Source organism: Temnothorax curvispinosus, unplaced genomic scaffold, assembly GCF_003070985.1.
Source record: "Temnothorax curvispinosus isolate PA1 unplaced genomic scaffold, ASM307098v1 QBEX01010285.1, whole genome shotgun sequence".
Taxonomy (NCBI): Eukaryota; Metazoa; Arthropoda; class Insecta; order Hymenoptera; family Formicidae; genus Temnothorax; species Temnothorax curvispinosus.
In genome coordinates this window covers 410552-436153 of record NW_020220065.1, presented here as the reverse complement: position 1 = coordinate 436153, position 25602 = coordinate 410552, and the positions used below count along the sequence as shown (strand labels likewise).

Genomic DNA, 25602 nt, shown 5'->3' with positions numbered 1-25602 from the left:
TCGCTATTTTGCTTTTTATTACTTTCGGTTAGCCAACTAGTTAAAACCGCGGCTGCCCTCGGCTGCACGCCTAATGACTCGGCGAGTAGAGACAAAGGATTCATTTGCGAAGCGGCAGGTGTACGCTGCGGACGAACTCGACGAAACCGCTCTTTCGTCCCATCCCTCTTTCCCCGTCCGATTCCCTCTGTCCACGCGCGTATACTCCTTTCGGGGAGACGATCTACCTCCTCCTCCTCCTCCTCCTCTCGTTTCTTCCACGAATATGCATCTGCTTTCGAGAAAACGCGACGCTAGTCCGTTGAATCGATCAAATCCTCGACGAAAAGAATAAAATAGTAAAAGTGCGTGAGCAATTAATAAGTAAAAAAAAATATCCATTTAACGATACAATTTTATTGCACCGCATTTTGTAATATATAAGTAACTTAATTTTCAAAATTTATAAATCATTATTAAATAACTCATCTTGTTTTTACATAATTTTTGAGTTAAACATTCTATCTGAAGGATCTATGAAGGATATCAAGGATGCTTCTCTATGCTACGACAAATTTCGCTATTATCCTGATAGACAGTCAGTTTCGGATCGGTAGCTTCCATATTCTCGAGGATAACGTAGCCTTGCGAATCAAGGTCACGAGGTATACGTCGGCTGTATCTCGGGAAAGTACCTAACACCTGCAACTTCACGTCTATCCCAAAGTCCTGCGGGCGAGTGGCTGTCACCCGGAGGCGTCCTCTTCATCAGATATCGTGACACGGGGATTCAACCCAGTAACCAAGGAGCCAGCCGCTCAACCCTCTCCGACTCTCGAACTCACGCCCACCATTCCATAGTACACCATTCCATTTCCACCTTCGTATCCGTGAAGTCTCTTTGCGGCGCGGCGTATAGCAAGCGCCCGGGCAACGTCGTCTCCGTACACCCGGCAACCCTAGCGTCGGTCTCGTCCGACCTTAAGATATTAAGTACTTCACCCGCGATTAGATCTCTCATTGTGCGGCGCGGTGTCAGACAAGCGGTTCGTTAGGCCTCGCGGAAAGAGAGAGAGAGAGAGAGAGAGAGAGAGGAAGAGAGAAAGAATGGGAGAGACAGATAGAGAGAAGACGAGGGGCAAAGGATGACTTGGAGAAGACAATACCGGCCTAAGAGACAATTGCTCGCGGTTAGAGAAAGAGAGAAGAGAGAAGAGAGAGAAGATAGAAGAGAAAAGAGAGCAGAGAATGAGAGAGTGAGAAAGAGAGAGACTCTTATAACTGCTGTATAATTTCCTGCAACGACACCTTCATTGTACGCCCAGCGTTTCATTCTTATCGTTAGAGCACGGAACTGAGAAGTGATGTCGAGAGGGTTGCGCTCTCTCAAAGGCGTAAAATGTCCTGAATGCAATCGACATTAGATCCGTAAATTTAAAAAAATATATATATTATTGGAATACAGCTTGAAATTTTTTATCAAAAAATCTCCAAAGTTTATTTTTCGATTCGTTGAAGATTTTTCTTTTATAGTCTGTTTGCTTGCTAAATTACACTGATACAATGACTCTAATATCATTGAAGTCGATCTTAATACCCGATTCTCTCAATACGTCAGATCTTCTCAGTCGATTCGGGCATGGTAGTGAAGTAGCGTAATTAAAAGAACGTTTCACACGAAAGCCATCCAATCCCGCGTGAGAAAACGCCTAACAGTAAATATGAGCTAAATTTATTCGGAGCAGCGAGCGTGCGTTTACGCTGATTCTTGGAGAGATAGGCTCAAATTTTAATGCGGTATCATGTTCGAGATAAATGTTCGCATCAGTAAAATCTCGAGCCGGGATTCAACGAACACTTGATTCTTCTGACTTAATGAAGTCTACGAGACTCGAGTAATCTTTTAAGATAGCTAAAGTATCTTTTCCCAGGTTTCAACAACCTAAAATACTCAATTGACACGATAAGAGATTACAATATATTGAGTAAATACAACTGAAAGAAATTGAGAATCAGATGACAGAAGATATGTTTAAGGCTCTTTTAACTGTCATTTTTTAATAATCTATAAATAAAAAAATTTAGTTTATAGTCTCTGGTACATTTATTCCATTTTTTCTGCTGATATCTACTGTGCTCTATTCAATGCGACGACATCGAGAAGTACCTGAGTATCCAGGACTTTCCGGCACTCTCCCACGATCGGAAGAGAAGCAGGATCGTCGACGCACTTGAAAACCCTCAATAGACCCAATCACAAACTGCTGTGACCCCGCGTTGTCCCCTTCAGGATCAAGGGGGTCTCTCTCTCTCCCCCACTTGACAGTGAACCCGAACCAGATTCACAGTTTGTTTTCTCAGGGTAGGCTGAATCAGAAGAGATCACTCGCGCTCAATCGCATGGTACAACAAACACTGTCGAATATTTGCGCGCGCGCGCGAGAGAGAGAGAGAGAGAACTTCTATTATTAGATATAAAATTTCCTCCATTTGGCCGAACGATAAACTAATCAATCGATGCATGTATATCAAAGATCTTCAACACTGTGAAAACTACTCCGTTATAATTATCTATATAATTAATATCATTATCGGAGAAAATGTCCAAAAAGACATATTTTCTAATTAATCAAGTAAATCAGTTTATAAGATTATGTTTACATATTCCCGTATTTTTAATTATATAAAAGCATAATTATACTTATCATTCCGTAATCTTTTAATGAAGTGTTTCATCGATCGAATAGGAAATTATTATCGAGTTTAAAGTGACAGTGTCATCAGCACACATGCGACATTGATGCGAAAGACAGAAAGCGGGCAAAATTCAACGACGATCCTGCACGTCTGATAGTTACATCGCCGATGACGTTAACAGACGTGTCATTAAAGGGCGGCGAAGAACAACCTTGCGTGACATCGGTCGCGTAATCATCACGCGAGGATTTTCACAGATGGACAAACGTTCCCTCGAAACGACGACAGAGTTGCACAACGAAGAGGGTGAATATGAAAAGAGCGACGAAGAACGCGCGCGATCTAAGTGAGCGAAAAGGAGGAAAACGGACAGTCTGCGCGGGGGGGTCATGGTTTTCGTAAATTCGCTACGCAAGTCGGCCGCAAAATCAGGAATGAATGAAGAAGTGACACAATGCAACGTGTTGCAGACGGCCGACAGAATCGCCGCCATCCCCCTACGAGTTCTGTCGCAGCGACGCGTCTCCCCCGAAAATCCGCCCGACTGGAACCATTCACCACCGTTCGCGAAGAAAAAAAAAGGACGCGGAGGAGGGAATATAAAAAAGGAGGAGGGGGGACAGCAAAGGGGGAGAGGAAGACAGAAAGGAAGGAGCAGGTCCTCGTTCTAAAGCGAGCGGCGATGCGTGGCAGCGGCAGGGCCAGAACCAACTGGGTGGTTCTTCCCCCCCGCTCATTGTGTATCGAGATCCACGCGTACTATGCATAAGGGACAACGTAGGGCTAGGCATAGAATGGTATCTGCATGTGACGGATCGTTGCAGGGATCCGTCAAGAGTCATCCGGATGCGGAGTCCCCCAACTTTTATTTCGGTCTCAGCCGATGCTAAAGCTTCTATCAAAAAGTAGCAAATTTATTGTACACGTACAGGTGTGTCCGTGGGTTTCCTTTTCTCGCACTCGACGCTTTCTGTTCTTCTCCCCCGAAATGTATAGCAGATATCTGACGTTCCCGTCGGTTGCGAAAAAATAAAATTTATTAGAAATACATTTATTTATTTAAAAAATAGAGATGAAGAACAAGACATAAAGAAGTTTCCTAGAACTTTTTAGATAATTACTCAAGTCATATACTTATCGATATATTTTATCTTTTATATATCTAATTTTGAATCACAATTTTATTAAATAATAAATAAAACATTAAAAATAATTTTAAATATTCTACAAGCTATAGAAAGCTACACGTTATATATTATATAATACTTAACAACAGAAGCATATGAGTTTATTCTACGAGGTGCCATTTCCTACTCAAATTACACAAAGGGTTTCTCGAAGGACTTGTTTCCCACGCCATTCTCCAATACTTCTGGATTAGGATCGATTAAATCGTCTTATGTAACGCGACACGTTTCGAATTCAGTATATTGTTGAATTCAGTATATTATCGTACTCGCTTTTATTAGTTAACAATCTCATGCAGATTAAAACCTGTGGTTTTATCAGCAAGACAATAATTATATAGATACAATCGAAAGAAACGAGCCGTGACGGATATCATGATACCTTCTTGCAATATTGCATTAGATAAAACAGTGCAGGTGATTAATATGAATACATTCCGAATACATTCATATTTTCGCTCGATCTACATTTGTTCGTGATATTACAGTAATTTCGGCTCGTATTACTATAATCATGAAATCTAACGAGATGTAAACTGAAAGGCTACGTCCGGATAGTTGTTTCCGTCATAAAAAAAACTTTCGCATAGGAAAAATATTTCGCGTTAACTTTACATACGCCTGTTCGTGCGCGAAACTCGATTCACCTCGGTTCTTTCGGCAAGCGTAATTTCACGATGCTACCGCAGGTAGGTACTCGAGTTAGCAGTCAGTTTCGCCGCGGCGCGATGAAGAAATAATAACGGTCCGCTAAATGCCTGGCTATCGGGCGTAATTATATTTTATTACGGGGCAACGGCGGGACTGCCGGAAAAAATGAAAAGCACCAGCCAGGCGATTTCGTGTGACGTAATCGGGCATGCATAATAGTGTGTCCGCGGCATAACGCCAACACCCCTTCGTTGCATCGCCTGTCATTTTTTCCCTGTCCCAACAGTTATTTCGCCGCGATGTCCCGCGATTTCAATCATACACGTCGGTGAGTTTTCATTATTACCGAATCTAGGGGCACTCCTCTTCGCGCGCGGCCTCGCCTACCTCTTCGTTTCGCGGTAGCTCCACGTTGTAACGAGTAATCGATTGGGCGCTTTCCTCATTCGCGTCACGCTCGATACCAACCTACGCCGTCCTCAGTACCGAAATAAATTAAGAACTACCGCGCGTTCCAGGAAAATATTAAATTGCTCGTTTGTGAAATTTGTTTTAATTCACTTATTGATGTACCATCACTCTCCTCGCTAAATTCTTCGTATTGATATCTCCAACATGACTCGCTATTAATATACAGCATCTTGAACAGTACAACGAATCTATGATTGATCCTGGAAACAGCGAAAATCACAAAAAAATGTCTATCATAGCGACTTCTTCTAGTTTAAGTCTAGTAAAACAGTAGTCCAGATGGTGTATCGACTCGTTAAGTTAACTCGTTCGAATTTAACCGTAAGATCTTAACGAGATAAAGCCACGTTCCTTCCTGCACTCTTGACGGGACCGCGTTTACACCGTACAAGCAATAAAAGTCACGTCGAGGACGGCAAAGTCGACGAGAGACCACCGACAAAAAATATCAGTCCGCCTGTAACCGCGTTGCCGAGGTTCGGGTTGCGGAGGAACGTTGCGAAGGTTCCTCACATCTCCGTCCTCCTCCCTCGCGTTTCGTGAGAATCAGGGGGGCGCCTTTTTCACTCGTCCGCTCCTCGACTCCTCCGTAAAACGCGTGACGTTCGCGCACGCGGCCCTCCTTTACGGCCGTACTTTGTGGTTTTCGAAAAGTTTCTTACGTTAACGTTCCACCGCCGCCGTGGTGACGGCAGTGGTCACAGTGGTTCTCGCTTCGACCAAATAACCGCTCAACGAGAAATAAAAAAACTAAAACACTTCCGCAAGGTGCTATATATCCTGCTATATATCTGAAAAAGGATGTATACTAATAGTTGCTTTTTAATTATCATACAGTGCACGCGGTTACTTCTACCAGTTTTATTCTTCTATTTTTGGATATTTATTTTACCGAGCTCTCCAAATATTTCATCCTTTATTTTTAGAAAAATTAAATAAATAATGTAAAAATAAACATTAAGAAAATTTCTGTGTGTGTGTGTGTGCACCCAGAGAAAAGATTTATTCAGAACAAATAAAATTTTGTTCAGACTAATAAATTCTTTTATTTATATATCGGCCTAATAGCATTTTATTAATTTCAAGCTTATTTATTTATTTGGCTACATGTTTGTTGCTATAAATAAATATTTTATTAGATACTAAGAGTTCACATATTTAATGTCAACTTAATGACTTTCTTAGTATCTAATAAAATATTTATTTGTAGCAACAATATTTTTTTCTTTAAATAAAATATATTTTTAAATAAAATATATATTTGATTTTTTTTCATATATATAGGCCTATTGCTTTCTGATTTTATACAAAAATTAAATAAAACACAAAATTGCTTAAAATTTGTTTATTTTAATTAAAACTAAAAAAATACAATTTTTAAAATAAACAAAGTATAAAATATACATAGTATATGTATATATGGTATAAAAGTATGCAATTACAGTTTTATACATATAGTTAATTTAATAACAAATCGAAGTTTTTTTTAATTATGCGGCATAAGGAACAGTAATATAATGCTTCTCATTCATTTTGCGCAAATATAAAGGTGTTGAATCTGGCAAATTATTGACATTAATATATCGATTCTGAACATCAACTTCATTAGGTTCAACAACATATGAATGGCAGTGTTCGTCAAAACCGAGGGTGCGTATATTTTGATATGAAAGCAATACTGTCTCCTGCTTTACGAATATAGCTGTCACTAATCCGAAATGTGGCAAATCGTCGTGTGTATCTGTGCGTACAACACATTTCCCTGCTTTATACAATCGCCCGTTATAATCGATCCATTTAATAGCAACGAATTCTTCATCAATTTTGTTTTCTGCAATCGCAATTATAAAAACATTATTATTGAAACTGATGATGATACATTTCCTAAAACTGAAACGACATCGAAACGACGGAACACTCGAGAAAACTGATTTTATTCAAATAAATTTTATAAAAATAAAAAAATTTATTTCATTTTAATAGAATTTATTTGAACCACACATGCCCTCTCATTTGATAAAAATGTTTGTTTATTTGAATAAGATCAAAGACACGAGATGACGAAAAGTTTCGCATTCGTCATATACATTGATCATCGATACATTGTACGAGCTTTCTCTAATGGCCAATTTCTTCACCATCGAATAACCCTATCCTTCGGTTAACCTCACTCTTCATCTTTTTCTAAGGGGGCAGTTAGAAAGAGTGAGGTTAGAAAGAGTGAAGAGTGAGGTTAACCGAAGGATAGAGTTATCCAACGGTGAAGAAATTGGCCCTAAGCGAAAGAAGGACCGACATACATTTTTTACTATAAACGATTAATAACCCATTATGATAGAATAACTGTAAAAGTTATTCTTAGTGAAAGGTGATAATAGGGCGCCGGTCATTCGTCACATCTCACATATATAAGTTTCGTGCATTTTAGAATTTAGAATATACTTGTGAAAATTTCTATGTAGCTCTCCAAGCCTGAATTTTGTAAGAATGTCACCATCTCATGATCCATCTTCACTGTTACAATAATTTTCGACAAAACGCACTGCACACTGCACACGTCTATACAGGACGAGAAACAAAATAAGTGACGGGCGCGCGCGACGCAGCCAGCTACATCTATTAGCAAGCGCAACTTGATTTGATCTATTTGACCAAAAGAAATACTTATTTATATTTTTAATTTTGAATATCGCGTTTATTCAAACCAAAAGAATATTTCTTTATATGGCACAGCTATACATAAATAAAATTATTTAGTTGCACCAAGTAGCTCTCATAGTCACAATCTAATAAAAATTTTGTTCGCACAAATAAAATTATATTATATTCAAATAAATAATGTTCTAATGTACTTATTTATTTGAATGTAATAAATCATTTCTCTGGGTGTGTGTGTGTGTACGCTTAGATATTTAAAAAAAACGCGCTCACATTATACAACATATTTCATAAGTATCATCACGGAACGCACCGGAAAATCAGATCAGCGATACTCGCGCTCACGGCGTGGTCGATTGAAATAACAGTAAATCTGCAATTGGTGACGATTTACGCGTGTTTTAGCGCTCGCGATTTTACGACTCGAAGAAATGCCTTCTTCGGGGCTAGAGCCGACTATACGGAAGGTGACCGCCACTTCGGCGTTGTCACGAAGTAAAGATGCATCTCCCCAGTCGAAGCCTTGCCTTGCCCGTGCCAGCTTTCTTCCGTACCGATGCGGACCTACACTACATACGCTCGTGCGTGCGTATCTGCATGCGCGTGCATGCGTGCGCCTTCGCTCGTGCACCCAACAAAATCACACACGTACACACGCACATACACACACACTCGCGCCGCGCGAACGAGCGTACGCCTTCGTGAGTCGCGGGTCTCGGGCTCTGCGGTTATTTTAACAACGTGGCAACCTCTTTGTAGACCACATGCTTGTAAACTAAGAATGAAGTCTGTTCGGCAATGGTAGAGGCAAAGAAGAAAAAAATCGTCTTCTCGTCGTTGTTCGCGAACCTTCCTCTCCGCCTCGTTTTCTATTTTTATTTTATTTTGTCTGTTCCGCAAAGAAATTCAATCGTTTCGAGAATTTAATGGAAACTTTTTTTTTTTTACTTCACTTATCTTTTTGCTTCATGCACGAAACGCTGAAATCAGGAACAGGATTGATCGTGCACTTTTTGTCTTGAGAAAAACGGGAATGCTATTATTTCTACAACAATACGACGTCTTTTTTTATTAACGGTATTAACATGCCGTAGCGTTGAATACCGGTGCGCCACCACGGAGATACGATCTAGACGAGAGTTCGTCGATTGCGTGAAATGTCGCGGATAAGAGGCCGCGCGGTTAAGTCGAATGTTTATATGAACGTGCGTGAAAGTGGACGCGTGGACGCGAGCGTGTAGAAGCGTCGAGGTTACGCACAAGTTTCCGCACAGGGACGACACTCTCTCGCGCCGCTGTATTTTTGCACGTCTCTTCCCTTCTCCCGTTCCTCCGGCCACCTCTCGTTCCTCCTACGCGTCGCGTCGTGAGTCACGCTCTATATTTAGAGGCTCGTAGAGCGCGTATCCCGCGCTCATACGCGCTCTCGCATCGTTCAGGCATCGCAAAAATATGTCACGCTCGTCTTTATATCTGCGACGGGCCCGCAGGATGATGCGTCTTTTATCCTTCGCGATGTGTGGTCCGCTGCGTAAACCCGTTCCAACGGCCGACCTCCATGCGGTGCGTCGCGGCGCGGCGCGGCGCGACGCTTCTTCTCGTTAGGAGCCTCAGCCGAAGTATTTTTGATTTGCGCGTTTGATTTAATATTGAACACACAATTTTAAATCCGTATTGCCATTTTAGTCGCTATACCTTTGCAAGAGTCACAAAATCGAGTCACAATTAGCCCATCTTACACTTAATATATTTATCGTAAAATAATTTATTCTTGTATCAGAAAAGAAAAGAGAGAGAGCATAGAGAGAGATTATTTGCACAAACGAAATATCATCCCACGAATTCTCAATCCGAAGCCAAAAACAATGGTAATCGCACAAGTGGTCGGAAAGCGCTTCTTTCGTCGCCTCTATGAACGGAGGACACAAGAAGAATACCAAAGCCGCGCATTTAAAGCCAGAACGCCGCGCGTAAAGGAACAATGGCTGAAACGACGAGGGGAGGAGGGGTGTGTTATACCACGCTCCACGCGGGTGGATAGGGTGGCTTTAGAGGCGAACGGCGTGACAACCCCTCTTTCTCGTCACGGCAAAGTTTCATCACCGCCACGACGCAAACTCATTCCCAACCCCTCCGGCTGAACTTCGACCAACAACTTCGGGTCTCCTCGTTTATTCCGGGTGACTGCATTTTCGTTCCATCGTGCGCGCACGGGATTGTCCTCTCCTCTTCTCCACTCGTGTCTTCCTCTTGCTTTCACCGCCTGCTACCCTCACCGATCTTCTCGTTCGTCCTCCCTCTCTCTCTCTCTCTCTCTCTCTCGTCAACTGCCACATACATTTCAACCGACACCACGACATTGTTCTTTAGAAAATCGAGCGTTCTCGATAAAATCAGGACCTCTTCAAAACGCAAATTATCCTCATTTCCGTATCCGGCAAGCTGAGATCGTTTCGCAATTACAACAAATCTTGAACTTGACTGATCTGTAATTCACACATTGTCAAAACTATCCTAAAAAATTTTCTCCCGATTAGATCTCTGAAATTGGAGACCGGTGCCGTCTTCATTTAGTACGCGGTAAGAACATTTGCGCGCAAAATGCGAAGTCGAGTAGCTAGAAAGGGTCTACAAGAGTTTGAAAGCTGGCTGAAGGGTCCGATGGGAAAGCACGAAATAGGATGAAGAAGAGGAAGGAAAGTGAGAGAGAGCCGAAGACGATCATTCGCGCGCGCGATGGGCGGTAAAAGGGTGCGCGGAAAGGAAGATGTTAGGAGCAAGGGAAGAATTAGCTAATGGCGCACGATGAATCCGTAATGGGTTTGCGCTGTTCCCGGCGCCGCATCGGGATTTGAACGAGTTCGCTCGCTCGCCCATCCTCGCGACGTAGAAAGCCGTGGAAGGACTGCCGAGGAAGCAGCAGCCATCGAGTCGACGCCACGCGTAGGCGAGAGGGAAGATACGTGGTGCACGCTGGGGCGTGTAATACCCCAAGGAATGCAGAGAGAAGATGGAAGTACAGATAGGAAAGCGCTCGTCGGAAGTCGAGGGCGCGAGGGGGAGAGAGAGAGAGAAAAAGGGAGACACCGGCAAAAGGGGTAGCCGCCACCGAAAATTCGAGCGGCGAGAGGTGAATCCTTGAAGGAACTTACGAGATTCTCAAACTCCGCTAGAACGAAATGATATTTGTGGCCGAGAAGTGCAATTTCTTTCACGTTCTATCTTATCGCGATCGCGATCGCGAAATTCGCGCTTGGATATGATAAAACAGATTGCCAAATAGTTTCTGTGTATAAGAGATATGTGTACAAGAGAGGCACGATTTTACTCAAAAAAGCTATGATTTATTTCCCGCAAATAAAAATAAAAAATAAGATGTGTAAAATTTAATTTCGTTTATCTAAAATCTAAATGTATAACACCCATACTTATCAATAGCGCGTCGTTGAATAGTGAGACGTTCACTCTCAAGCCACTTGATCATTGCGACCTATCATGCAAATGTGCCGCGCGACGATTTGTGCAGGGAACCCGCGTCCTCAAACAGCGGTAATCGGGACGAAGCAGCGACCCTGGCCGAATTCCTCATCGGGACATCGCGTCGTTCGCCAACTAACTGCGCCTAGCCGCGCCAAAGCGTATTACGAGCTTTAAGTGACACGAGAACGGCGCGTTTTACGCGCCATACGGTACCGCGCGATGTTATCGTCCGAGAGGAACATATTCTTCCCCGGCTGATCCTTAGGCACCAAACGGCGGGAGTCGTGCCCGTTAGTCCTCGGCGCGGAAGAGTGTCTCGTAAGGATAAGATTTTACTGCCACCGCGGGCATAAAGTCCAGAAGAATACGTTTCGACGAGGCGTCACGTGAGATTCCCCCTCGGGGGACCGGAGCGATTTACGAGCATTGTCGTGGATAGGAAAGGCAAGAGACGAAACGAGACAAGCTGAGCGCGGCTCCGAGATCGACGAAATCGCGACAAAGTTGCTCGTACGATTCCGATTTCTCGTTGCATAAATCTCCATATCGCGACACGCGCGTGCCTAGCAAAAGAGCTGATTAGCAAAAGAAGAAAGTGAGCTGTCGAGCGATCTATAAACGATCTAAAGGGTAAAGGTCGCCTGTTCGCGATTAAATAACGTAGATTTTCGGGTTTCAGATTTCGACGCTCGTTAAGTTTTTTTATGGGCAACAACGCATTTAGGACCGCCGTAGTATCCAAGCTACTATGTTATTATTTTCTGACATGCGACATTTATCGAAGATGTAAATCGTGAACGCAGTTCGTACGGTTGCGTGCTTTTCGGCGTTTTCTTTTTATTAAAACTAATGATCATCGTCGCTAACTCGCATCACTTGCTTGACGGATGTTATAAGGACTATTTCTCTTCTTATTCTTTTTCTGAAGGAGAATGGATATATTTCTATGAAATTTGCGGAAATTCTGCAACACACCGAATAATGACTCGGGAATAGTCGCATGGGCATTAATTTAGAACTGAACAGCTTTCTTTCGTACCGCGTGCACAATAAAGAATGTTCGGGGAACCCGAGCTAAAGTGTCTTTTCAGGAGTGTATCGACGCTGATTGGCTTTCGTGGCAGACTTTCGTGGTAATTCGTGGCTGATCTACTAACCGGCTGACAGGAAGGAAAGAATCTCGGTGTTTCCCAGAAGACAATCAAAGGAGCTCCGGCGCGACGTGGCGGCGTGGCCGAGCCATTTGGGCATGACGAGAGACTTAAAAAATACAAACTACGTCAATACGCACGCGAGCCGACTACTAGGGACAGACCCGGCTGGTTTGGGTTATCTTACGTGCTCCGAACAGCTGTCGGACAGAGGTGCTCAACCGCGACGATGTAAATTCCATATGCATCAAACGTGATTAGAGCTGCGTCTCTCCCTGCCATTGATTCGAAATCACTTTTCATTCGCACAACGACGCTAGATGCTAGATCTATGCCGAATTGACAGTGAAATATTGAGCGAATCTTCATTTCTTCGGAGATTATCCGAACAAAGCGAAGAAAAATATAATATGCACTACGCGCGGTTAAAGTCGATCCGCCAGCGTCTTCTCCCTCTCTCTGGCGCTCTTCCTCGCTTCCTACTTGATAAACAGGAATGCCGTATATCCTTTATTTACCGTATATAGTCTCGCGTGATGGACATGCGTTGCTACCAACCGAAGAAAATTTACTGCATGCAATGAACCGGCTGTAACCCTTCCCTCTACCGCTCTGCCGCAATCGCTGCCTCCTCCTTCGCGCCGATACAGTATCGGTAACGGCGCGAGGCTGACTCTCCGAGAGTGACGGGCGCGCAACTCGCATTATTCATTATAACACTTTCGACAAGTCGTATTTTTGATACACAGACCGGCTCCCTCTGACCCGTTACTTCCCGATACAACGTTCTCCGATGCTCGTTGCTTCCGAAGCGTGCAACAATCTCAATAAGGAAAACGCTTCTCGACAAATGCATGAATAAACAAACGCGGAAAAAATGTGATACTTCATTAAATTATTTCTTAACGAAAGTCGTGCACAGAGATTGGTTCATCGATTCATTTTTATCGTCAAAATTACAGTTTATATCAAAATGTTGCGTAAATCATCTTCCCTGCCTAATCCCCTCCTCTTTTTCTTTGTAAATATATAAAAACATATAAAAATTCCTTACTTGGTCCGAAATTGCGCATCGTATTAGATAAGATATGTATTTCTTTTCGTTATTTTTTCATATTAATTGCAACCGATGAAAGCTCTCGATCATTAACTTTCGACGTATATCCGAGTATTACCTGATGCAATGCAAGGAAAGGAAATAGAACTATGAGATATTAACGAGGGAAAAGTAAAAAAAAAAAGGCAAGAAGCGTGCATCGCCTCTACCAGCAGAAAATTTACGATCGGCTCTCGTCAACACCTCGGGGGTTCCGCAGGAACGGCAAAAAAAAGGTGTTTCCGATAAACTGGTACCGGCGAACTACGGCGTATGACTACATCGTGAGAAACGATAAGCCTCATGCTCCGGGACCGAAAGTGTACGTACACATATCTCGAAGCGCTACAAAGCGTAATTAATGTCGTGTTAGAGTTATAAGATTTCCGACGGTCCGATAACGGTTGACGAATGGCCTCGAGAAAGAATCGGAACGTCCCCGCGAGTAACGCGAACTTTCGCGATAAAACGGGAGATTCTCGCGAAATGGTTTATCGTTGTATTGTCATCGCGGACATAGCAGACCGCAAATTGTCATTGGTCAGTCAATTGCGTCAACTTATACGCAAAACGTTATTTCGACAAATATAATAATAAATATATGGTAAACTTTAATACCCTATCTCTGTCGCATATCAGTTTTTGATAATTTCTTCAATTTTTGTATTATTAATATTTATTCCTAAAACAGAGATTGAAAGCTCTCTATCGTTAAAGCCTTGTCAAGGAAATACGTAATAACGTTTCCATGCAAATTTCTCGAGAGCCTTCGCGCTTATGAAACGCCAAAGCGTGTATCTGTCGATCGTGAAACGCATTATCGATCACCGGTTTTGCAATCGCTCCTGTGGTTCGCCTCAGTGGAGAAGGATCTCGCGTGCGATTCCCTGGATTCGTGCACGCTCCACCGAGCCCGGTAATACGCCTCCGAATCGCGTAATAAAAATGCGCACGCTCGATGAAAAGCTGACGGTGCGCGAGAGAGAATTGCAGCTGAAATCGACACAGGCCGAGCGAGGAGCGTTTGATAATGCGGCCATCGATAGCCCGACTAGATTTGGCAATCGTGCGTAATTGCGCCGATATTTCACATAAGCCGCTTAATTGATTTTTCTGCGGGCCGCGCGTAGCGCTCGCGCACGTGAGAGATAAAGAGAGACAGAGAGAAAGAGAGAGGATTGAATTTACGACTATTTTTAAATCACCCGGAATATACCGACGTTTATTAGGATGCCGATGAAACGAGGTAGAGAGGTAAATATTCTGAAATTTGCTCTTGGCGAACGGCCAATAAATAATATTGCGTGCGCTAATTTGTTTTTGTTGATTGCCGCTACGATTATTTACACACATTCGAAATATACAGGAGAATAAAATGCAAAAAATGAAACTCGCTTTGATGCGCGTAAGTATGCGATGTAAAACATTGTCCGTAATTTAATTAGCCCCTATCTGCGTTTAATAAACCCGGATATTTTAGCTAACACTCTGGCGGAACGAGGAATTGTGGATGTGTCTTTCGAATAGCGAAATTTCTGTCTATTATATTATACGGCATTACATTACGATCGAGTGTGTTCGTCGAGTCCGACCTGTGGCTTTATCGTTATCCGTTACTCAAAGAATTAATCGACCAGATGGTGAACGTCTCGTTTCCAATTTACGGCGCTGCAGTTGCGGCGGCTCGCTGACGTAGGTTTCGCCTATCGGATGGGACAGATAAGGAAATTTTTTTTTCTGCGGTCAAGCCTGGTCAAGCCAGACCGGAGCACCACTACCAAGAATCGACCGGGAAAGAAGATAACGACGAATAACGCGCTCGGCGCGCGAGCGAGCAGTCGCTCAAATCAATGAACTCTGACAAGTCACCATTCGGTAGAAACGCGGTTGCGCGGTCGCAAAAATTACGGAGATTAGAGGCATAGTAAACAATAATATTAATGAGAGAGTGCCAGCCGCGCTGTCACGTCCGCAGTTACAAACCGTCCCGAGAGCCATCGATGCCCCGCGCGCTCGCGCACGCGCGCGCGCGAGTGACATGAGTTTATTATTCATTAACATGCCAATTAACTTCGGTATCGCGGTATTCGGCCTCGGCTCTCTCTCTCCCCCCCTGCCTCCGGTTGCGTCTCATAAACTTTGTACACGACGTGTCGTTGCAAGCGCGATCGATGTCGTTGCAAATGTACACATTTCATAATTTAATCGCTTCCTGGTGCCATCTGCGCGCTATCGATCATTCGCGCGCGCAAGTTGAGAACCTCTCACTGTTGCGGTTTCGATAATAATAAGGCGTATTACGCCAATTTCTGCAGTTGGGTCTCGGATGTTCCCAATTCGTAACGGGCCATTAAATCATTCAGTGTATGATTTGCCGTCGCGAAATGTAAGAATGTAATAATTGGTATTTTCGTTTAAATTATTTCCACTGAATTTAAAGAATAAATTACGGTAATTTATTTATCCAACATATCCAACATATGTCTCACGTACATTAGAAGAAACCTTCTTTTTCTATAAAGAAAGAATTGCTTTTTATTTATATGTAAAATCAGAAGCAAGCAAAAGTTCCCTGCCAAGCAATGGACAGATTCTTGGCCTCGTATTCGATGACATTTTACGTAGGACTGAAACGTCCTCAGGATTAAAAAAAAGAAGAAACAAGACGCAGAAGTTCGCAACATGAAGGCCTCATTATGCTGCGAGAAAGAGACGCTGCCGGAGGGACTAATGCGGGGGAGGAGAATGAGTTCTACGTAGAAGGGGGCAAAATGAGGGAAAAAAAACGCCACGGTCCGATAACCGACCGATACTCTCTCCGCCGCTCGCTGAAAACACAGAAAACAGAGAATCAACCTCATTACTTCTATCTCCCTCCTTCGATACCCTTTCTCTTCCATCCGCTCCTCCATATAAGCCGATTTCCAGGAATTCCTCGTGATCTTTGGTCCCCGTACACGCTTTAACACGCTCACCCTTTTTCCCCTTCCCCTAGTGCCAGCCCCCGTCGTCACTTTGCCTCTTTCTTCTTCGACCGACACACGCCCGATAGTTGTCAGAAAACGAGAAATATCTAATTCCTTTTCTCCTTTTCTCACTCTCCCTTTCCGCGCATGATGGAGGAAAGGAGAGAACAATCGAGAGGCGAGAAAAAGTCAAGACGGTAGAGACCAAGTCCGACGAACCGTCGATTAAGGATCTCTCGAAAGGCACGAAAAGTCGAAGATTGTTACGAAGGGACAGTCGTCGGTTGACAGGACCCGGTTCCGAATCGAAAGACCCAATCTGCTCGAAAGTGTTCGAATACGAAAAAAAAAAGAGCGGAAGATTCTCTGTTTGCTTGTCGCTCGAGCGATAGTGCGTATTCCAAAGATAGAACGATCGATACCGGCACGAGATCGTTTCAGAGATGGTAAATCGTGTTCGAAGTGAGATGTTAATCGGCGGTGCTCCATTAACTTAACGAAAGGCTCTCGAAAAGATAACTCGGCGCTGATATTCTACTCTCATTATATTGAGAATATAATGAGCCAAATCTTCTAGTTCCAACGTCATTTTTATTTCAATGTTTAAAGTAAGTAAACAAACTTTAATTTCATAACGCATTAATGTTTCAACATATTTTATCAACGCGTCTCTCTAAATGCTTTTGAAAACATATTCGCAGATTAGATAACAGATGATTTAAAACAACTGTCGTCATCTGCACAAAGTATGTTTAACGATCGTGCTACGTATTATACGTTTATGATCGTCGAGTGCGATATGATTAATGCAAAAATGAAAAAAAAAAACCTATAGGCAAAGCATCAATGCGTGGTAGGAAACGAAACATTGTCGCTCCTTTTGGAAAAAGTGGGAGCGGGCATATTTGGTCAGCAAGGTGAAGAAGGGAATTAACGTTCGTACTTCGTACGTTGGCGAAAAACAAAAGTATCGCGGGGTATCGCACGCGAGATAAATTTTACGAGAGCCGCCACGACTGTCGCCGTATGTGCCGGTATATTTACCTCGTTCATAACACACGGCGCGCATAGTTCCTCGACGGCCGTGTATCGCGATCGGTCAGCCAGGCCAGGAGATAGAATCTTTTATAACCACTGCGAGGAGGAACGTGTTTATATCCGCGAGCGATTGCGACACGATATGTTAATGCCCCGAGCCGTCCTCTTCCCACGTATCGGCGCGACGCGGACGGCGCGCGTTTCCAGCCCCGTTCTGGAAAACATTCCGCGGGCTTGACACACGTGACGTCTCCATCGAAGCTTTCATGAAAGTGTCGCTTGGACGATGGATGAGGCGACATAAATGTCGTGCGGCGGTGAACATTTAAAAAAACGAATGTCAAATGTATCGCTCGCATTCTGATTTTTATTGTACGTATGTCCATTGATCTAGAATAAATGTGTGATGTGTACCAGTTTGTATCTCTCTTAAGCGATACTCGCGGTTTCGAACCGAACTCATAATAACTTTTTCCAAGCAGTATTTCCGAAAGTACGATTCGAAAATTTTGTCAGTTATCGCCAAAGCAACAATTAGCGCCGACAATTTCCTGTAAAATACGATGTATCGCCGGAGAATTCGGAGAAACGTTTGCTCGCGAGCTACAGCACGGAAAACCACCGCGTGATTGTCGTTCAACGAATGATGGAATACAAATTAGGTCCGCCGATGATGTTGTTGTCAGTCATCGCGAAGATGGGAGAGGCGACCGAAAAAAAAAGAACGTCCACGATGATATCTCACGGCAAACAAGCTGGCACGTTAATGAGGACCCGCACAGTGCGAAGGAAGGGACGAAAAGAACCGAAGAACCGAATAGAACGAAAGGGGGAAAGGGGAAAACGAATCGAGCAAATACCGCGTCGTACGATGACAACCCCGGATGTGTCGATAGTATCTCGACATTAAGTAACCAGCCAACGCAAGTAACTCGCGCTGTATATACAAGTAAGGAAGTCTATATGCCTCAATATTCGCCATTTACAGAGGGGTGAAACTCTTAAAGAGGATTGAGCAACCTAAACAATTGCCCATCTTATCGTGTTGCACAGATGCAACCATCGATATTCTTATGTAATACTTTAAGATTGCAGCTCTTTATTTTTACATTTAATAATGCAATTGGTTGTTTTGTAAAAAAATTGCGAATTTTACGGTATTACATCAACATTAGTTTTTTCATAAATTATTCTCGTTTCAATTTAGTCGTCAAAAAATAAATTTATCAAAAAGTCTTGAAACATAGGTCGCAGTACTTGTAAAACGATAATTTGTTGGTTTAGAAATCGATCAAAAGAGTAGCGTCGTCTCTGTTTATCGAAGATGAATCGATTCGTTGTATCATTTAACGACATTTCGGAGCGCATTTACACGACGCGAGGCGGCGATGTAAGCGATTATTCGTCGCGATTGTTAATGTATTCGACACTCGTATCGTTTCCTCACTTCTCGAAGCCCGCGGACGTGCTCTCACGTTAATGACGTACACGTACGTGCAGCGTTGCAATTGGAAAGAGATACGAGATATGCGACGCGACATAATGGATATAGCGATGCATCGCAAGTTCTTCCGATTTTTGTGTACACCATAGAATTTTCCTACCAAATACAATGAAAATTCATGCGTGTATATACACGTGTCGCGATATCGAGAACGAAAATATCGTGTCGCGCAAGATCTAATAATTTAATCTAATCTGATAATAATTCAACATCTAATCGATAATTACGAATGTCTCGCTGGTGTTATCATACGACTATAATTTATGTTGACAGGCGCGATTTGCCTAAGCTCGATGATATTTCCGCTTCTAATGTATGTCAATTATGTTATTTTAGCATCTTTAATTGGTTACATGCCATTAAATTAAAACGACATGTGCATCTACGTTCATCACTTCCGCGCATACTCCCGTTTTATAAAAAGGACAATTTGCATTTCCGAGAGTATAGCCTATCGGGGATCGCGCTTACATAAGAAAACAGAACGACCGCGACGAGGAGAGCGTATCTCACGGACGCGTTTTCCAAACGCGCGCTATCGTCGCTTGGTGAAAGCGCCGATTGCGGATTATCATGTTCCTGTCGCTGTGCAGGAGAACCATCAATTTTTCTCTCTCTCTCTCTCTCTCTGTCTCTCTCGCGATCTCGCGTGCGTCAACGGCTACGCTTTCTATAGCGGCCACGTGCGAAACTCTTGAGTTCTACGCTCTCTCACGACAGATCTCGCGCGCGGAGATTGATATCTGGTCACGAACTAGCTGTAACCCGTACGCGCGATACACGCACGCTCAATTCGCGGATATTAAATCTGAAGATGACTTAACATTGTTGGATTGTGTACTATATACGGGAGAGCGAAGAAAATTTCTGTCTTCAGAGGACTCTTCTCAACCGGTAGGAAAATAATGATGTATGACATATTAGGCAATATTATTTTCTCTCTCTTACAAAATTCGTTCCCTTGTACGCTCCTAAATTTGTAATTAAATGTTCAGAAACATTCGTAAATGCCGTCGGCACGCGAAATTTCCATTAGGCGATATCATTACCGCGGGAATGAGAATTGGCCAATGTTATTTTGTAATTTGGAAGTAGCGGGAAGATTGTCCTACCTTCAGTATTTCTTCATTCCGAAATAACGACGTAAGAACGATAGCGATCTAATGATCATACGTATATATATGATCGTATAATTCTAAACCTTGGAGAGCATATTGCTTTCTAAAAACATTAATTTGAATCACTTATGCTTATGATAAACGATTAGGCCGTTCACCTTACGAGTTCGCAAGAGTCGCGAACTTGTACGACTAAGTACTTGGCGGAATTAAAAGGACGGTCGGCACGCGTGCTGAAAGAAACTTGCGCGCGAGGCCCTCGTCAACATTTTTCCGCGACAAATCTCGCGGCGGCAGATTCGTATCTCGTCACGAAATGGCCGTTGCACGCGCTCCATTTGCATCGTCGAACATTACCGGCAACGACGAAGATGCAACAAGACTGCTTCTTAACTCGTAGCGTTTACGCGGTACCATTTCAGAAGCCGCACCATTCATTATATTCCCTCATTTTCTCTCGTTCCCTCTTTCTTCGATTATCAGCGGTCATCGGTCTCTTCTTCTCGCCCAATCCTTCTCGTTCGGCGAGATAGTCCGCGCTTATGATTGTTATTGATCAACCGTTTTGTTTCTCGCCCCTATACACGTATGTATGTGCGTGCACGCCCGGCCGAACTGGCACGCCACGCGGCACTATAATGTTGGCACGACAGAACGAATATAGAGAATGGCGGACCTTAATGAATCTTTATGGGATGATGTCGTGAACTTGTATACCCTCCCGGTGACTGACTGAACCCGGTCGCGTTAACCATTGGCGCGGCTCGTTCGCCACTATCCAACTTTTCCTTCGACGAACGTTCTCAATACTGCGCGCTAACGGTAGAAGATACAGAGAAATATATTTTTCGTTATCACGTCGTAGTATAACAGGCAATGAAATGCCTTTCTGCAACGAAATATTCGTGCAAATACAATGGAACTGAAAAGTGATCTTATATCACGCCTCTAGCTTTAGAAAAAACGTTAGTTGCTCAAAGAAATAAAACATAATAATTTATCGTTGTGCAACAACATTCTCATTGACTACGCCAATGCGACGAGCTGCTCATTAGGCTCGACGGTGGCTTCGCCGTAAGTTTGATGGTGTAGACACTCGCGTCCGTGTTCGTAAAATTTGAAGGGCGTGTAGAAGGGGGGGTCCGTGGGGTCCCAACTAGCCGCGCGTCTTGATTGTCATCAACTCGTTGCTCGTCGCGTGATATTGTCATTAGCCTGCCTAGCCGTCGTCACCCGCGCGAGTGTCCGTGCCTGGACGTGCGTTTCTCGCCTCGCGCGCGGAAAAGACCTACTTTAAGTCCTATCGATCCGTCGTCCACGACCAATCGATCCGAAAATTCTTTATAGTCTCGTCACCTACGCGCACGTGTAATTTACGACAGGGCGCCACTTTTACACCCAACGTTAATATATTCGGAAACAGGCAACTGCGTTTGCCATTAACAATAAATTATAAATACAATGCAAATAAAATAATTATTTCGGTATATTACGTATATTTTCTTTTTAATAATCGAACTTACCTGGGTCCGATGAGTCAAGGCTGGCTGGCGCTTGCTGGCTAAGGGGACCGGGTGTACCACCACTTCCGGGGCTACGGGCGTCGTCGTTAGCACCCGCGCCGGGATACGAAAGCGACGAGGAAGGCGGCCTCTGTAATGCAGAAAAGATCGCAAATTAACTTACGGTTTTTATATCTTGATGAATTTTTTTATTCGCATTTTTAAATCTATGTTTTGCAAATTTCGCGGATTTATCGCATTTTCTTTTACTTCTTTACTCTTTCTTAATATTAATTACACAGGATACATCAATATTGATTTAGGTAAAAAGGAAGATTTCAAATTTTAAAACCGATCACCATCCATTGCGAAATAATATCGTTTTTATATATTATTTTTGCTTTTGATACTTTTGTTTTATTTAAATAACAATATCTGGCTTGTGAAGCGCGTGTCATGTTAACGTGCGTCGGGAATTTTTTTCGTTATCTACGCTGAACACGCGCGTACATATACAAGGCATTTCTAACTCTTCTTTTCAATCGCAGACACCACATAAACACTACAAACAGCATGTAAAAACAACGCGATCGACTGATCGAGCACTCGACTTTTTGAATGAGACAGAATTAAAATTAATGGCCATTTACGATGCGCTTTTCGGTATACTCGACGAAATAACGTTAATTTCATATGATTCCACGAAATATGTAACATTCACCAAATTAAAGTATAATGTTACATTTAAACCATTTTTATTATCGAGCATTCCAAAATACATCGCGAAATAGAACGTCTCGTCATCGACAGTTAATTTTTAATGATTTTGTTTAATAATATACTCTTCAAATTTCTAAAAGAAATTTTCACGATTTCTCGCAGACACCCCGTACACGGACCATTGATGATCGCGCGCGCGTCAGACCGATTTCGATCTCGATTAAAGACGGAGCACACGTATCTCTCCACGAAAATGCTGCCGGCATACCTAAATGATTCGGGGGAGCCCGACAGGACGCGCACGACTTACGAATCAACGGATTTACTTGGGAGAAGTCGCGCGCGCGACGAATGTCCGCCGTAAATATTCAATCGTTTATTCCGTAGGTGTAGCCGTGTGATAATGACGCTCGTAGAGAATCTCCCGCCGTAGGAGGAAAGAAACGAGACGTCTGCGGATCCGCGTCGGGACACGCGCGGAATTACTTTCGCGTGCGAAACGTAAAGTTTGTTTTGTGAATCAGTTCTCGACGGCAATGTGCACAAAGCGCCGTACGTAAATACGTGAATGTGCACGGTTAGTTTTGAATAGAAATTACCGATGAGCGAAATGAATGAGAAAATGTTTTAGATTATTGATGAGTGTACATGAATGAGATTTTCGTAGGATCGCGGAGAAAAAGGAAATATCGATGAGTTCAACCAACTTCCCCCCCCCCTTGGCACGAATTACTTGGCAGTATATGAATAACAAATCGTAGATCAATCCAAAGCAATTCGTTGCTTCCCGCTAATGTATTTCGAAGTGTTATTACGGCCACGGGATAAGCGGGCGACGGGAGCATTCATTGAATGATTCTTCATAACGATCGTACACACGATGAACTTTTCAGGGTCACTGACTTTATTTTTCGAGCACAGATTCGCGTGCGCGAATTTTTCCGCTCAAATAATGTATCAAATAATCCTAATAGCGATTATTTTGAAACCAACTTTTCGTACTTTTTATAAAACGTATCTAAAAAAAAGGTGTTTGTGAGTTTATTGATCTCGTCCCGGAGGTTGAAGGGCAAGAATTTGAAGCAGACGAATCTCTCGATATCACGAAGCGAAATGTCTGGGTATATCAAGTCTGGCCAGGCAACAATGAGTGACAGCTACTCCCACATGCTGTCATAAGCGTCATCTTCGCGATAATATACCGACCCGCTCTCTCCCTCGATTGCCTGCTCTGGTATCTCGTCTGAAATCGTTACACGGTCAACTCTAGAGAATCTGCTAGAGCAGAGACGCGTCACATGAATTTATTGGTTTACAGGAGCCGGCATGAACGGACATTTCGATAAAATTTATGCGAAATATAACAAATAAGCCACAAAAGTATTTATAATTACATATATTATATATTGCTAGTTTTTGTGGATAAGAACAAAAAATAACTGCTGTAAAAAAAGTAATGTATATCTATTATTTGATAGGTTAAAGATATGTGCTTTCAGCTTCAAGAAAATAAAAAAATATGCAAATTTTTTTGATTTTATGTGTTTATTTTAAGAGCTAATAGAGCTTAAATTTTCGAATAAAAAAAACGAAAATGACTGGCTCAAAGAACTAAAAAAATGTAATTTGAATGAAATATACGAGCACGTGAACGTTCTTATGTAATGATAATTCACGAAGAAATTTACATGAAATAATTAAGCGAAGACTTTCTTGTCACAGGAAATCTCAGGCAGGAACACAATGGGCATGAAATGAGAAGTCACTGTTTGATCTGACTAATTACTCACGATTCTTGAATGCCTATTTGCTTAGGGATGCCGATAGATTGCACGAGCAAGTAAATACGAGAGTGGTAACGAGTAAGGGGACATTAATAATGCATCGGTCGTCGCCGGACCGTTTCCTACTGGCATCCAACGCAAAACGAGGGATCATGGTTGTCAAGGCGGATAATCGGCCGACCGTGCTTACAATAATTGGCCGAACGACATCGTTTCAATAAGACTACCTCGAAGAAGGTCGCGTCTAATTAATCCAAAAGTCGCGTGCGATAGCTGCGGGAATTCTTAAGCAATTTCTCAGACATTATAATGACATCGTCAAATTTTGTACTAAAATCATGTGAAGTGAATACATCGCGATTAACGCTAATTGTCGAGGAATCTGGGATAAATATTCTCATAAAATTATCATCATTCAGTCAACAAACTTCGGTCGTATGATGAAATCTGTGTGTAGTGAAGCTGTTTACGTCGCGTTTAGAGAGACGTGGCTCACGGTATACCTCCAAAGCTGACGTCACTTCCTACTAAAGGCTGAATCGCCGTTTTTTAAGTGGCCAGTAGGGTCCACCGCGTGACTCGTGTCGATGCAATGATAAACGGTTAACGGGTCGACGAGCTACGCGCTCTTGTTCCACGTCGTTGCCTCTCGCTCGCACGTACGTGTCCCGTTCGTCCCGCGTCTCCGTTTGTATCTGCCAGTCTACTACGGGCACTCTTAAAGCGTAATTCGACAAACCGGATGTCTGGCCTGCCCCTTAAATAAATCAGTTGCCCGCATCTCATATTCCACCCCCGCTCGTTTATACCGTACGTTTCCTTCCCGTTGAGGGAAAAATGTCTCTTCGAAACCACGAGAATGCGTCCTTGAGAGGAAGCAATAGTCATCGAGGCACCCCTCGAAGGAGCGATCTTACGAAATTTACGCGAAGGCGGAAAAGCGAAATCTCGAAGACCGAGTAACGGCATTAGGCAATATCGGTTTGCGCTCTGACGCATTCCCGCCATTGTTGAGGCCATCATTACGATATGAAATGTCTCATGGAATGCGTAATATCCCCTATACGAAACGTTTCGTGCGAGCGCAAGGCGATTGGAATCGGGAATCGCTCGTGATATTCGCCCGTAAAGCATAACCGACGCGCGTTCACTGTCATCCTCATGCGGACGATAAATTACGATCGCTTATCGAAGTGGCGCATGCATCACATGCGTATTCGGTGATTTGAAGCATGACACTTTGCGCGGAATCGCACGGTGATCGCGAAGGAAACTTAACTTATTATCGCGAATCACGCTTTTGAATCATTGTACGTACGTATTAATTGACCGTCGTAACATAATGCCATATAATTATGTAATTAGAGGCCAAGCATTAGTCTCGCTGACTGGTTTACGGGCGAGATACGTAAATCTCGGCAATTAATTTATTGGTGCTCAAGAGCTCGAGAGGAAGCTGAGAGAACAAGACATAAACGAGACGGACGGGCGCGATAAAGATGGAGAAACTAGCGGATCCACGTCGGAGAGAGGGGCAGAGGCTGGAAGAGACTGGACAGAGACGGCGATAGATTATGGAGGTAAGGCAGCACATTGTAAG

At 43.1% G+C, this 25602-nt stretch overlaps 2 protein-coding genes across 7 annotated transcripts in view; both read right to left on the bottom strand.

Annotated features, from left to right (window-relative positions):
- The window catches only part of LOC112459981 (homeobox protein homothorax), a 376700-nt gene that overhangs the window by 247213 nt on the left and 103885 nt on the right, over positions 1 to 25602 (bottom strand). For all 6 annotated transcript variants that reach the window (XM_025024373.1, XM_025024374.1, XM_025024377.1 and 3 more), the window contains one exon: positions 21520 to 21649. In XM_025024373.1, the coding sequence (XP_024880141.1) occupies positions 21520 to 21649 (130 nt within the window). The remainder of the gene's footprint in view (positions 1 to 21519; positions 21650 to 25602) is intronic.
- Positions 6424 to 7814, bottom strand: LOC112459983. Its single transcript, XM_025024379.1, has 2 exons — positions 7428 to 7814; positions 6424 to 6816 (listed from the first exon to the last, which is right to left on the bottom strand). Exons 1-2 carry the CDS (start codon positions 7492 to 7494, stop codon positions 6476 to 6478), a joined length of 408 nt encoding a protein of 135 aa, XP_024880147.1. The 5' UTR covers positions 7495 to 7814; the 3' UTR covers positions 6424 to 6475.